The 16,485-nt window shown below is 37.4% G+C and overlaps 1 protein-coding gene across 11 annotated transcripts in view; it reads left to right on the top strand.

Annotated features, from left to right (window-relative positions):
* LOC128237384 (uncharacterized) overlaps window positions 1–16,485 on the top strand; it is a 57,902-nt gene that overhangs the window by 25,411 nt on the left and 16,006 nt on the right. For 8 of the 11 annotated variants that reach the window (XR_008261593.1, XM_052952874.1, XM_052952873.1 and 5 more), the window contains 4 exons: window positions 9,729–9,861; window positions 11,535–11,612; window positions 14,040–14,123; window positions 14,600–15,415. Coding sequence is in view for 10 of the 11 variants with exons in the window: in XM_052952874.1 (XP_052808834.1) it covers window positions 9,729–9,861; window positions 11,535–11,612; window positions 14,040–14,123; window positions 14,600–15,415 (1,111 nt within the window). In the remaining variant the exon portion in view is untranslated. Of the gene's footprint in view, window positions 1–5,553; window positions 5,694–8,999; window positions 9,274–9,728; window positions 9,862–11,534; window positions 11,613–14,039; window positions 14,124–14,599; window positions 15,416–16,485 lie in introns of those variants that run through there. The other 3 variants (XM_052952880.1, XM_052952879.1, XM_052952878.1) reach the window with 3 other exon arrangements.

Raw genomic sequence — 16,485 nt, forward strand, 5'->3', positions numbered from 1 at the left:
ACAGTTACTGCCCTCCTTGAGAGTTACTGCCCTCCTTTACAGTTACTGCCCTCCTTTACAGTTACTGCCCTCCTTTACAGTTACTGCCCTCATTTACAGTTACTGCCCTCCTTTACTGTTACTGCCCTCCTTCACAGTTACTGCCCTCCTTTACTGTTACTGCCTTCATTTACAGTTACTGCCCTCCTTTACTGTTACTGCCCTCCTTTAAAGTTACTGCCCTCCTTTACTGTCACTGCCCTCTACAGTTACTGCCCTCCTTCAAAGTTACTGCCCTCCTTTACTGTTACTGCCTTCCTTTACAGTTACTGCCCTCCTTTACTGTTACTGCCCTCCTTTAAAGTTACTGCCCTCCTTTACTGTCACTGCCCTCTACAGTTACTGCCCTCCTTCAAAGTTACTGCCCTCCTTTACTGTTACTGCCCTCCTTTATTGTTACTGCCTTCCTTTACAGTTACTGCCCTCCTTTACAGTTACTGCCCTCCTTTACTGTTACTGCCCCCCCCCCACAGTTACTGCCCTCCTTTAAAGTTACTGCCCTCCTTTACTGTTACTGCCCTCCTTTACAGTTACTGCCTTCCTTTACAGTTACTGCCCTCCTTTACAGTTACTGCCCTCCTTTACTGTTACTGCCCTCCACAGTTACTGCCCTCCTTCAAAGTTACTGCTCTCCTTCACTGTTACTGCTCGCCTTCACAGTAACTGCCCTTCTTCACAATTACTCCCGTCCACAAATACAGCCCTTTTCACATTTCATGCCCTCTGTCACAGTAACAGCCCTCCTTCACAATAACTGCCCTTCATCACAGTTACTGCCCTCCTTCACAATAACTGCCTTCCCTTACAGTAACTGCCCTCTTTCACAATAACTGCCCTCCTTCACAGTTACTGTCCTACTTCAAATTTACAACTTGTATTGTTAGGCACTTAAAATGAATAGCTTTACAAGAATATAAAGTATGAGCATAAATATTTTGTGCATGATTGAGACGGGCTCAAACATGCATTTTACAATCACTTGAACCTGAATCACATTGCTCTTTACATGTTATTTTATGTTAATTGAAAATAATGGGGCATAGGACATTTTAACGATAAAGATGTAGAGTCACACCATTGCCATATATATTGGACAATTACGATGCCATCTGTGACAAGATGTACGATCTTCAGGGACACTATCTTCACTATAGATGATGTCACAGATAACAATTAAACAGGGACAGCAGCTGGATGAGACAATCTTTCAACTACATCAAAACAATTTGTTGTGGTACACATGTATAAAACTATAAAACATTTGTTTAAACAAGATCCTAGCATACAGAATGAAACTGTTGCATTTCTGCTGAATCCTAAAAATGTATATATGCCACGAACTCTTGTTAACTGTGATGGAGGGAGTAATGCCAACCTCCGTGCTCCGGTAGAATTTAAACCTGTATATGTGCAGCAGGCAGCCTCAGGTTTGCAATGGTAATGGCTGGAAGTCTTGCAAACCCTGAGGCAATACCAAGCTCACCATTCCAGAGGTGATATACTTTAGATTAAAACCTGTATATGTGCAGCAGGCAGCCTGGTTTGCCATGGTTATGGCTGGAACTCTTGGAAGACCCCAGGGACAATGCCAACCTCACCATTCTAGAGGTGGAATACTTCAGATTAAAACCTGTATAATGTGCAGCAGGCAGCCTGGTTTGCCATGGTTATGGCTGGAACTCTTGGAAGACCCCAGGGACAATGCCAACCTCACCATTCTAGAGGTGGAATACTTCAGATTTAAACCTGTATAATGTGCAGCAGGCAGCCTGGTTTGCCACGGTTATGGCTGGAACTCTTGAAAGACCCCAGGGATATTGCCAACCTCCCTACTACAGAGGTGGAATTTAAACCTGCATAATGTGCAGAAGGCAGCCTGGTTTTCATGGCTATTTGTAGATCATGTGGGTATGACTGATGCATGGTTTTGCTGCTAGATACCATGATGGTAGAAGTTAGCCTTTTATCTGTATGAAAAGCAGGTTCTATCTAAAAAAATGTATGTTCCTGTTAGCATAATTGATAAATATCTTCTTCATGCAAGTCTGTCTGTGTTTGGCTCAGATTTTCATGTGTTTTGTTGTTTGGTTCAAAGTGCATGTAATTGATGACTGATCTTTGGTTTTACCCCACAAATGTAATTGTTATTCTAGTGATTTCAACAAATTGTGATTGAGCATGTCATTCAGTAGTGATTGTCAAGATATTCCTAGAGCTACTTAATACATGGAATATTTTACATGGCGCTGACAACTTTAATAAAGGAAATGGTTCACTTCCTGACAGCCATTTATGGCAGAGCATGATACATGTGTACAGTAGTAATCAGGATGTTGGATTTTAACAAGATAATTGCCCGTGTCCCTGAATTAATGATGCAAGTTGATTGATCAATGATTTGTAAGTATGAAAGGTTGAATGTGTCCATTTAATTTGATAGTTTTCAATGATGTACGCAAGTATGCATTGATGTAACAAGTAACATTTACATAATTGTAGTTAGAGCAAGTCCCATTTAAACTAGTATTACGACCGATGGCTGTCTCTCAGCAACTGCATCATGTCGAAGTGCCCAGTGCTTGCTGGTCACTGGTTGAGTGCTTGATGCCAATGCTTGCTGGTCACTGGTGGAGTGCTTGATGCCAATGCTTGCTGGTCATTGGCTGAGTGCTTGATGCAATTGCTTGCTGGTAAGAGCTTGATGCCTACACTTGCTGGTGCCTGGTGGAGTGCTTGATGCCCATTCTTGCTGGTCAGTGCTTGATGCCCATCCTTGCTGGTCAGTGCTTGATGCCAATGCTTGCTGGTCAATGCTGGAGTGCTTGATGCCCATCCTTGCTGGTCAGTGCTTGATGCCCATCCCTGCTGGTCACTGATGGAGTGCTTGATGCCCATCCTTGCTGGTCAGTGCTTGATGCCAATCCTTGCTGGTCAGTGCTTGATGCCAATGCTTGCTGGTCAATGGTGGAGTGCTTGATGTCCATCCTTGCTGGTCAGTGCTTGATGCCCATCCTTGCTGGTCACTGGTGGAGTGCTTGATGCCCATCCTTGCTGGTCAGTGCTTAATGCCAACAATTGCTGGTCAGTGCTTGATGCCAACAGTTGGTTGCCATTCTACTGCTGAAGATTGCTTCCTTCGGTCAATCAAGATGGGAAAAACCCTGCTATTGACAGTTTGGTTGACAATTTGTAAACAATGCACCTGTGTGTATGAGTACCACCAGCCTACCAAAATGCTGTAACATGTACTTGCCAAAGACTAACAATATTTCACTGAATGGAAAACTCCTCTACAAGCTCATTCAACCAACTAGCGACATCATGTTACATATAAAGTCATCCATCGGCAATAACTCTAGTGTGACTGGATCTTAAGCAAACAATGCATTTGAAACTTGTTTACTCTACTGCTTTACTTCAAGCCTTTGTCCTTGTACTGTGTCCCTGTGGTACAGTCCTTGTACTGGACTGCTAGAGAACATTTAGAGCACCAATGGTAGTCCCAACATTTAGTTTATAGACCTTCGACTGCCATCAGTCTAGCCTTTGATCGCTGTTACACTATCTGTCACAGAAATCTGTCCCCCTCCAGCAAATGGACAAGTTATATCAGAATACACAGCAATGCATAAGTATACAAAAAGTCTTCATCAGATTTTAATTTATTACCATATTATGACAATTTTCGTAACCTTATTTTGACTGAAAGCTTTACATTAAAGCGCACTACTTTTGCCTTATGTTATTGACCTTCCATTTAACGTCTGATATAAGCATTATAAAAGGAATTATACTTGAAATGAACATTTATGGATGATTGCCAAGGTGCCATAGTATTAATGTAAATATGAAGTCTTTACTGATGCTGCTTCCTCCTGAGTTTGGGACCTAGATAAGTAACCAGTGCTTGTTTTGTCATGGCTCGAAAAGGGAGTATTCTAGAAGTGAGTTTTTTGACGTATCGGCAAAAACAAAATTTAATGCCAGGAGTCTTATGATGTACTGGCAAACAAAATGTAGTTCCGGAAGTCTTATGATGTACCGGAGAACAACATGTAGTGCAGGAAGTCTTATGATGTACTGGTGAACAACATGTAGTGCAGGAGGTCTTATGATGTACTGGAGAACAACATGTAGTGCCGGAGGTCTTATGATGTACCGGAGAACAACATGTAGTGCCGGAGGTCTTATGATGTACCGGCAAACAAAATGTAGTTCCGGAAGTCTTATGATGTACCGGAGAACAACATGTAGTGCAGGAAGTCTTATGATGTACCGGCAAACAACATGTAGTGCAGGAGGTCTTATGATGTACTGGTGAGCAACATGTAGTGCAGGAAGTCTTATGATGTACTGGTGAGCAACATGTAGTGCAGGAGGTCTTATGATGTACTGGAGAACAACATGTAGTGCAGGAGGTCTTATGATGTACCGGCAAACAACATGTAGTGCCGGAGGTCTTATGATGTACCGAAGAACAACATGTAGTGCCGGAGGTCTTATGATGTACCGGCAAACAAAATGTAGTTCCGGAAGTCTTATGATGTACCGGAGAACAACATGTAGTGCAGGAAGTCTTATGATGTACCGGCAAACAACATGTAGTGCAGGAGGTCTTATGATGTACTGGTGAGCAACATGTAGTGCAGGAAGTCTTATGATGTACTGGTGAGCAACATGTAGTGCAGGAGGTCTTATGATGTACTGGTGAGCAACATGTAGTGCAGGAAGTCTTATGATGTACCGGTGAACAACATGTAAATGCCGGAAGTCTTATGATGTACTGGTGAACAACATGTAGTGCCGGAGGTCTTATGATGTACCGGAGAACAACATGTAGTCTAAGTGCCGGAAGTCTTATGATGTACCGGCAAACAACATGTAGTTCCAGAACTCTTATAATGTACCGGTGAACAACATGTAAATGCCGGAAGTCTTATAATGTACCGGTGAACAACATGTAAATGCCGGAAGTCTTATGATGTACCGGTGAATAAAATGTTGAACCATAAGGTTTTAGTATATATACTCATCCAACACACTTGGATTCTTGTCAGACCATAGTTGTTTATGTCCGCTTTGAAGTATAGGGCACATTCAAAAAAATATAAAAAAACAATTACAGAATGCAAGTGTTATGTGCTCCTATATGTAAGCAAAAGTAAGAGGGAGTATTTCGTCATATCTTGATATTTAAATTGACTTTGGCAGGTTTCCAGTTGATCAATGTTTACATCCTTGTGGTGGTCCAATTAATGACATCATTTTCAATTTCTTTTTGTTATCCAATTCTATTTCAAAATAAATCTTACGACTTTCTTGACTCAGTTAACTACTGGATGTTTTTATTCTCCAAAACAAATCCATGATCGTGTATGGTCTGAGCTTATAGATTATCAAAAGTAAATCACCCATCAATACAAGTAATGTCCTTTGTAAAAGTTGAGCTTCATATAATAGAAATATTGATATAAAGTCTAGAGCCGATATAGCTAAGCTAAGCGTAGAAGTATTGGGTGATTTCACTGCGTAGTTCTTAACTGGCTTTATTTATGTTTAGTCTGTAATAGTGCCAAGCTAATGTTTAGACAGAGAGTTTAATTTCAATGTTAAATATCATGGAATAGTGTGACTGAAGGATTATGCGTGTTCCTGTAAGTTTGGTTACATTTCGTTTGTCTTCAAATATTTATGTGATATTATTTAATATTACTGGGTAATGGTTCATTTTTCCTTTACTAAACCGGTCAATCAGCTTTAGTATTGGGGCAGATATATGCTAGCCAGTGCATTTACGAAAAATGTTGATTAATTACCTGCTTTATAAAACAAATCATTGATTAGATGTAATTTGGCAGTCCTTTTCATCAGAATCCTTCCAGCGACTCCATTGGTTGAAAAATGAGCTTATAAACACTAAGCAATTTTGGTAACCATTTTCAGTGCATATTAATATAATTAACAGTTAATTGAGTAAGGATGACACTAGTGGCAATGCCAAGAAAGCGAATGAACAATTGGTTTCATTCAGAAGGCATGCATCCAGCATTTGTTTGCTAGGAATACCCTAACCCCTTACCCTTGGTACTTTGTCTGGTACTTATACCAGTCTGCATACTTATGTTCCAAAGCAAGAAAGGGAGGGACAACAAACAAATTGTCATCAACAAAATAGACAGTGGATGTTTCGGAATAAAAGCATAAAAAATTGCATTCTGCTACCATTGATTTTGGAGTTAGTCTATATTTCTAAGATTTCTGAGCAATATATCCGGCCTACAACCTCATATTGGAGTGGGACCAATGACCTCCTTTTTGTTCCTCAGCAAATTGACTTGGTCATAATCATCACCCTACAGTTATTACCAGCTTATTCTGGACATTAGAAGTATCAGAGAAATCAAGCGATGGGACATGCCCAATCTGCTGCTACCCAGTTGTATCTACATGTATAATGAACCTATAATCTGTCAAAGGTTTTATACATTACATGTATATAATGCTTTTTATGTTCAGTTCAGTAAACAGTATTAAACTTTGTTATGTTTTGCATTTATTCCGCTGCTGGTAAATAGCTCATCAAGCTTATGTAATTGTTATTTTTAGCCAACTTAATGTCTATATATATTTAGTTAGATGTCTCTTGTATCTCGTAAAGGGATTTGTTTACAATGCTTTTATTTTTGTGAAGTTCCAAATCTTGTAAAAGGCCTTTGATGCTATTTTGATCTTCAATCTTAGCAGAATGGTGTTGTTTGATTTTACTTGTCACCTATTTGTTTCTCATTAATACATGTTTTTCTCTATGACATACATGTTTTCTCTGTGACATAACATTGCTTCATAGTGTATTGGAAATTCCATTGTGTATGAAAGTCCAGGTATTTGTCAGGTATTCTATGGCCCCTTTGAGCCATTAGCACCTATTCCCACCTTCCTCTACCTGGCATTTTATCTGCTGGTCTGGACAAAGGTCCACCTTGTAAGGTCAGTGCAGGATTGGTGGACAAAGGCATGCATTGTGGACTCAGATTGACCATCAGGAAGAGTTAATGCTGCATTGGTGTTGGATTTTAGTGAATATTTGATCACTCATTGATTGTAAGTAGTAAAGCTTGCTAATGGTGAAATATCATGGCACTTATCATTTACATTTAATTGGATATTCTTTTACCATTTCATTAAATAACACATGAAACATCCATAATTAACCTGTTTTCTATTGGTTGCAAAACATCTTTGGTATGAGAATTAAAAAAAGCATCAAAGGGACTATATATACACCAGATTGGTACCAAAAAAAGTTTTTTTCTGTAACGAATCTCAGGACAATTATTTAATAAAATGTTTTACTCTTTGATATCAAAATTGTAAAAAAAATAATACCAAAATGTAAAAAAATTAAAATTGAGTCAGAGACCGGGTTCGAACTGGTGTTGCCAAAAGTACAGTCCAGTGTTGTATCCACTGCGCTATGAAGGCTTACCTTAAACCGTTCAAATACTTAAGCTATATACCGAATTGGTAATATCATGTGTCAGTTTTCGACAATTTTCATTTTTTTTTTTCGCAATTTCATCATACGGTATAAGCCCCTTTAACATCTTAATTTTGAAGCAAATTCAAAATAAGGCATTGTGTTCCAATGTACATAGTGTACATGTACTGCCCTGGTGTGCACTTCTGTGACAGTATATGTATTCACAAGGGGGGAATATTGTTATATTACTCATAACCTTTGCTTTTAACTGTTAAAGTCTTTAAATATTAATCCATTTCAAGCAGAAAAATGCTAGAAGAAATGGGCTGCAGGATTGCCTGCCTGGAATAGCAAATGTATCGGAACGTTCATGCCGTCTGTCCCATTGAAATGCCTGGGGTCATATTTATGGAGCATCTCAAATATTGTTTGCATATTAATGTTATATTTTAAACTGTCATTTTTTCTATTGAAAAATGATTAAAACTTAGGGGGACATGACTTTACAGTCCTATTTAGCTTACATTTGGGGTGCTTCTGTGTTAGACCTAATTTTATTCCAGAAAACAATTAAGCTACAACCAGATTGCTCTCCTTCAAAATCCATTCAATGATGGTATTACAGCCAAAGACCTGAAATCAATTAAAAATTCTTGCACGACCAGGAAATGTCACAAAGAAATAGGAATGCTGGATGGAAAAATAGCTATTTTATATTTAATTTAGGCAAATTTAAGACCTGTTATTGGATTTTCAATAATGAGCGTGGTTTTCATCAGATAAAAAGTAAACATGTTAGAACGGGTGTGCGAGTTTCTTTTTTTTGTTCTGCTCATTGTTACTCACTGTTGACAAGCTATCACATCTATCAGAGATGTGTGGACATGAATTTAGGCTAAGACAGCGGGCGGTGGACTTTGGGTTGCTTGTTGAGATAGGGGAATGGTAGGGTGCAGGTTTCTGTATGAACATTGATGGGGGAGGGTGAAATCAAGATAGATACAGAAGGGATGGGGAGGTCCTCATGACCGCTGTGCATCTTTAAATACAGATAACATGCCTTTGTAGTTTGCCAGAAATTACTACAACTCATCTGATAGTAGTAAAGAGATTATATATGCATCAAAAAATGCTGTGCAATTTTAGCAAACAATATTATTGCATTGCCTTTTTCTTAATTTTTTTTAGAGTTTTTGTTCAGAATTTTTCGTCACTTAGGATTTCATGATTTCAAATTGATACACTTTTTATGAATAAAAAATGCAGACGCTCATAAAATTAGTTTAGCTGTGTTTAAACTTGAACCATACCACCGACTGTTAATTATTTTCAAGGTCAGTCGATATCATTGGATATCTTATGTGAAATGTAAATAAAAGAAATTCTCAATTCAAGTTTTGATAAAATCATTCTTTATTTCTAATTGTTGAAGTGCTTAGTGTGAAAGAGTTTGGGTATTAGAGACAGTGACCGGGTTTTGACATTTGTTGACTACTTTAAACGGAGCGATCATGTCTGGAGGCTTTTATGCCTGATGATTTACTTTTTTGTTAAGTATATGTTAATTATTTGCAGATGGAATTATTGTTCTCAACGGTAGTTTTATGGTGCCTGTGGACTTTTGTGAAGTTTGAAATTAGATACATTCTCCATTAGAAATTTAATAGTCAAGTAATGAAATGGCCAATGGGCTCAATAGTCGGAAATATGCTGAGCTTAAAGCAAATATGGATATATATCGCATTAGAAAATTGGTAAATAATTACTCCTTTGTACAAAATTAACAGTTAATACTTGTTAACTTGAAAATGATATAGCATTTAAGATGTTTGCAATTTGTAAAGAAAAATAATATATATGGTTCTCAAGTTTAAGAATAACAGCTATTGTAAAATGAAATTATTTTGTGTTTAATTGCTACGTTCTATATACAATTATAACCATCATAAGCTATTGAAATAGATTTCATAATTTCAGTCATATTTGTAAAATTATTGACTACTGGCAGAATCCAACAAGTTTCAGCTGAATCATGATATGAAAATGTTCATATATTTGGGTAATTACTGTTTGTTTTTTAATCTGGGTGCATGTCTTTGAACAAACCATGTTTACAAGGACTGGTTATTTTCACCATAATGATAATGATTGTAAATCTATAACAAAGTTATGCTATGAATGCTTATCCGAGTATGTGATTATTTTTCAGCTGGAATCTGCGGAGGATGCCAAGTTGAGCCAGATCCTGTCAAAGCAGCGATACCACCAACAACAGCTTCACACAGGCCCGCCACGCCATGCATCCACACAGTGGAATATACCTCCCAAGTCTCCCCCTCAAGGTACTGCATTACCTAAACCTTTTCAATTGGAACATCTCGGCCATTATCCAAAAGTTATGACCTCAGAAATGATATGGGTCTTTGAAAATACAGAGCACTGAATTGGTCTACATAGCGTAATGATGATTGACTTAATTGCCTGCAGCCTCATTACATTTTCTTGGGGCCTATTTACAAGGTTGCCAGAGATGACTGAGTTGTTACGATTGACTCTTTTTTCATCCTTATAGACATGCATGCCCAAATTGATAAAAAGGAGGTCTTTTGCTTGGAACTAAATACCGTGTATGTCCTATCAAATGCGTAGGGTGCTAGTCTTTTTAAGAGCCATGCGCGCTAAAAAAAAACATTTTTCCACAGTCAGCAACTTTTTAAAATCTGCTAAATTCAAGTCAAAAATATAAAATAATGTGGCTGTATACAGTCACCCTCGTGTGTAAATCAATAAAATGATCCACTCAACACATTGCTTCAATATATCAATACACAACTTTTGACATGAATGAGGAATGAATTTGACGCACCTGTCATTATATACAATAGGTAAAAAAAATCTGTGCATGCATGATGTCAGTAGGTGCTCTTAAATGACTGCAGATGGATTTTTTTCATTGGTGTAAATTGCTCTTTTTTTAGTTCAGAGTTAAGGTAATCCTTGTTCATGTCAAAAAATCGGGAAATAGACCCACGAAAAGATCCCCAGTATGCACGTTTAATAGGACATGTACAGTTATGATTATCCTTATCCCAACATAAAAGAATTTAGTTTGTATTGGTCGCCATTTATTAACAGTAAGCCTGCTTTCACCATTACTATAAACCCTTTGTGTACTACACTGAGGTTACACACCACTAATTCTAACAGACAAATTTTGAAAATATTTTTAGTGTTAGAGGGTCTAAAAAAAGACATGGGTAGGGCTTGGCTATTAGAATTTTTTTTTGTAGTGTATGCTAGTCTGAGAAACTGCTCAATGTAATTGTTGCAACAAAATGATTGTCAGGAATGAAATTGCTGCTCACTAAATAAGATGTTTTCTACATCACTTTTTATGTAACAGATACCTTTGATTAAGATTGTTGACGGGGAAATAGAAACCAATTTTCCATCTGCAGGTTCCTATTTCCCAGATCAGATTCTGTTGTCTTAGTGAACATGTTGATATACATGTAGGCTGTCTAGATTTCAATATTAGATTGTTGTTTAGTGTTCTCATGTCTCAGACTGGTTTCCTGTGTCTCTATTTTCATGTTTGATAATTGCTTTTATGATAATATATCTTTAAGAACCTTTAAAGGTTATCAAATGTGGTAAAAAGGGATGAGTCTAATCTGCTAGTGATATAGATGTTTTCGTCTCACCCAAGGGGTCTAAAGACTTACTTTTATTAGGGGTACCTTCTGATGAGTTTTCTGATTTATATAAACCAGTATAAAAATAAATAGATGACAGAGTTCAAATCAGTCTATAACTGTTGATGAAATTAGTAATTTGGTGTACTATGTGAAAGAGTTTAACACTCAATATTTTATGAGTGTGAGTAAAATTTAGAAGGGTTAAATCGAGAAGGCTCTTAGTACCGGTATAGTAACTGTGTTGCTTTCACCTTGCAAAATGTTAAATGTGACATAATTGTATTAAAATTTGTTTATTCTGTCAACATGCATTTCAGGCGACAACTCTAATGTGAGTGAGACTGGTTCACCGTCCCAGCAAAACCGACCAGTCCGTGCCTGGACAGTACACGCAGGTAACCTGTCTATTGTACACCTCTTTGTTGTTTACACAAATATTTTTTGGATAGTTGGTGGTTTCAGTGTAAGATGCAAGTGCAATTAGTTCACTGATGAAATACCAAAAGTTGTATTTCATGAGTGGTTTTATTACCAAATATTCCCTTGCAGTGTTTATGAGGTGAAATATATTGCAATCTTACACTGCAACAAAAAACAACACTTTTTTTTTATTTCATGCTTGCATTTCATTACGAATGATATTTTACTAACATTTATTTGTAAAAAATGCACAAATTTTAGATTCATGACATGAATACTGGCCATTATGTCATTGATTTTTTTTCTCAGCACTGTGTTTGTTAATGTATGTTCGTTTTTCATTGTGAAACAGGCTAAAATGTTAGAAACAGGTAAAATATACATTGATAACATGTATTTATCATGTTATAATCCACCATTATTTTTCAATAAACTGCAGGAAAGCATGCAATAAGGTCACAAAGTCCTTGAAATAAGGCATTTTTAGTTAGTATTTTGCAAAACCTGAGGTATTCCCCTACAATGGACATTATAAACAGAACCAACCAGCCACCCCCCTCATCGCCAACATGTTCACTTTGCTGAAGATACAGTTATATACTTTGAAAGCTTAGGGTTCACCATAAAAGGATGTATTGTATGGCATTTAACATATGTTTTGGTCTTTCATTATCATATGAACAATGAAAAATACTTCTGTAATCTGTAACATTTTCAAAATTGACATGGTTCTCAAGGCATTGGTACACATTTGAAAAAATGGGTGGAAGAGCATGGCTTTAAAAAAAAGTATCATTTGTGTACAGGATAAACATTTATTATTTATTCTGGGTCAACTTGACCATAAAATAATCTGCTAAAGTCTTAAGACCAATTAGGTTTTCTATGTGTTTATAAAATCCTTTTCTGATTAAATAGATCTTGAGATTTTGTAAAGTATTTCCATTAGACCAAAACAAACTAAGATTTGGAAAATTTCGAGTGATCAACACATTGGCTTAAACTAGACTGTGTAGTTCATTTCAATTAAATAAAGTTTTTCCAATATAAGACATACAAACACAGCCATATAAAACTTTGTAGAAAGCCCGGTGACAAAGGTCATATAGATTTCTGATATGTTTACCTGTTTCAAAGGCACTATTATTTCTTGTCATAATGATATTGACATTTCAATAAAGCTAGTATTATTTGTAAAATGTAATAGGTAAAACCTTTCTGACACATTGGATTGGAAGTTTATTTAGTCTGATATAAAACTGAATGTGACGTTTATAGTCTGAAGAGATCTATTCTTGCTTTGTTAAGTACCTGGCTGGATAACTGTCTGTTTTATCGAAGGTAAATAAATTGCAGCTTGAATTGAAATATCAAAGTATTGCAGATTTAAGTGAATTGCTTCACAATGTTTTAAATCTGTTTAATGTAAATGATAATATTTTCATGACAAATAGCGGTAGTTATGAATCCGAGTGCACCGTGTATTGACCCAGGCTATTGTTCGGAAAGGAAGTGAAATTCACCTCCTATTCCAGGTCTCGGGTCTGTGTTTGTTTTATTTGATTCTGCAAGGCCAAATCAATGCTAGACAATTGAGTACCGTAGAATGGTATTGACCACAAAATCAACCTGGGTACAGTTACATCAGCAGCTGTTCAAGTATAAACCTAAATAAAGTGTGTGTGTTTTTTCCCACATTGAAAAAGTCTAATATTGTAATGTCTTAAAAGCAACGCCCAACATAAACATGATTTACCAGTAAAAAAAATCATGAAGGAAAATCTTTGGGAAGCACAGGTTGCAGACTGTGTTTTCCTATTCATGGGAGACTTGTAAAGTTAATCACCACTCTGTTTAACATGCAAATTGATTGAGCGATTTCATTTTGTAGGAATGTCCCTCACAACAATGACTTGTTCCTAGTCCTACTTGGAACTGAACTGCTGATAGTTTATAGCCCTGGTCAAGGGTGTGTGAATATGATCAAGGAGAATGTCACCTATCAGAGTTGCATGCATGAGGCCTTAGTTCTCTTATGGATTTCATTACGGCACTACAGGACATGCAAATATGTATTAATTGCATATAAGGTTGAATGAGTATTGTGGAATATTAACATTTGTATTTGATTATTTATGCAATGGGTCTTCTGAATGACACTAAACAGGTATTATAATTAATGAACCAGGGCCTCAATTTCAAACTTGTCTGTAAATAAATGTTCAGGTGTTTCTGTAGCCTTGATATTGTTGTTGTCAAGAGCAGGCTCAGTGCGCAAAAAAACACCCTTCAATGTTGGCTACCATTTATACTAAAATATCTGTAAAAGTTATATCACCCACTTTGGGCTCTTGTGTAATAACTGTGAATGCCTGACTTACTATGATGGGTGTATATTGCAGGTGACACATCAGCTGGTTCCAATCACAGTCACGGACAAGGTCAGAACCTGAATGACCTCTCACTCCAGGATGTCACATCTGAAGGTACGTCACCTAGAATGCTGAACTCAAGATACATATCAGTGGAACCTTGTAGTATTTCACTTATAATTTTGCTCCATATAGAGAATTGTTGTTTGCATATTTTATAAAGATATTTGCTTTAAGTTGAGATCAATTTAGTTTGTTTGATTAGGATTATACAATTGTCACAGTTTAATAGTAAAATTTCTTCATGTACAGTACACACAGATAAATGACTTGGAAATGTATTTACAGTGTGAAATGCAGCATTGTCAATGTTAATTTCTGAGTGATTACAAACAATAACTGCTCATGTCACTGAAAACTCTTGAAAAAGTAATTGAAACATTGATCAGACATGTGGACATTTCTACAAAGCAATGACATAAGCTTGCCTGATGGTTTGATACATTGGTGAAACTCTGCTTTTAATCCTTATATGGGCTGACATTAGGTTGTTTTGTGGGATTTAAACATCCTATTTCCTCTATTTTCAGACTATGATAAGAGAAGCTCAACCAGCATGTTGGAATCGGAGACTGCTTATCTGCCTGTAGATGGGAAGTCCCCTGTGACACCCGCACGCCCTATGACTGCCCCACTGAGTGCCGTCATCTCGAGCCCTAGCAACCAGCAAATATTTGAGAATCTTCAACGCGGGGATCACCGTCCAGCCACCGCTATTGGCGATAATAAATATGATGCTTATGATAAACGACCTATGAAGCCAATGAATGCGGAAACATTTAAGGGCCTGTTTAGGCCGGACTTTAAAGTGTCCCCTCCACAGATGTCGGGTAATGAGCCAATGGTTGGAATAAAGAAGCAGGTTCCCCCAACAGCCCAGGCTGTGGACTGTGACACAAGCCAAGATGCCTCACAGATGGATGACATGCCAAAGGAAAATGTTGAAAACATTCCAGTAGGAGAGTTAAGTTTGATAAAAGATGCTATTGCAAGAAAAGCGCGGAAATCCGCTTCAAGCAGGTCAAAAGCTGATGATCAAAGAACTAAAGTGGTAGATAAGAAAAAGGAGAGGCATGATTCTGTGAACGCACACACAGGAAATAAGACCTCCATCCCTGTGGCCTCCAAGTCAACAGTGTCTCGCACACACTCGGAATACGTCCCTGGTAAATATGGCACAGCCCGTCGTCCGGGCACGAGTGAGAGTGAACATCGCACCAAGGGTAAAACCATTAAGTCTATCACCATTGACCGGACTAACAAGAGTGATTCTAAGCGTGAGCACGATAGTTTCAGGGACTCTGGCATATATTCCCGACCCAACAGTGATGCTATACTGGCTGAAGGTTTGTATAGAGCCCGTTTTGCACTTCACTAACTTTTCTAAAAGTGTCTGATCCTCACAATGTAAGCCCTATAATTATACCCCCCAAAACAAAGTTTGGGGGGGTATACTGGAATCGGGTTGTCCGTCCGTCTGTCCGTCTGTCCGTCCGTTTTTTTTTTGTCCGGGATTCATCTTTGTCGTTATTGAACAAATCTTTTTCAAACTTTCAGATATTAATGGCCATGATGTAAACTTGCGCCTCTGTGAAATTGGTACGGGTCACATGACCCTGACCAGAGTTATCTCCCCTTGATGTGTTAAAGTAGGCAAAATAAGCCCTGTCCGGGATTCATCTTTGTTATTATTCAACAAATCTTTTTCAAACTTTCAGAAATTAATGGCCATGATGTAAACTTGCGCCTCTGTGAAATTGGTACAGGTCACATGACCCTGACTGGAGTTATCTCCCCTTGATGTGTTAAAGTAGGCAAAATAAGCCCTGTCCGGGATTCATCTTTGTTATTATTCAACAAATCTTTATCAAACTTTCAGAAATTAATGGCCATGTTGTAAACTTTCGCCTCTGTGAATTTGGTAAAGGTCACATGACCCTGACTGGAGTTATCTCCCCTTGTAGGCAAAATTAGCTTTGTCCGGCCTAACTCCAGGGCAAACAACCTAGACATGGAGGGGTGGGGGGTATTCGTTAGCCTATGGCTTACAGTTCTAGTTGTTTATGTTGAAGTCAATTAATGTTTCAAACTAGTGTTGACATAAAAAGTTTTCCACACAATTTTGCTGCATTAATGGTGAGCTTTTCAAATTTTTAAAACATATTTTACAAAGTATGATTAGGTAAGTTATAACATTTTTTTTTAATTGAATCAGTGATAAAACCTTATGCTCAATGATCTGAAAATTGTGTATCAGTTATAAATAGATAATGATTATTATGAAAAACTATTATTGTACTGACTATCTACATTATGGGAATCAAACACAAATCTTTGTTGATGTACTGATAAAAGCCAAGGTCATCTTGCTATCATAGATTATGTTACTTCATAAGACACTCTATACTCTGATACA

The sequence above is a fragment of the Mya arenaria genome, chromosome 6 (assembly GCF_026914265.1).
Source record: "Mya arenaria isolate MELC-2E11 chromosome 6, ASM2691426v1".
NCBI classification, from domain to species: Eukaryota; Metazoa; Mollusca; class Bivalvia; order Myida; family Myidae; genus Mya; species Mya arenaria.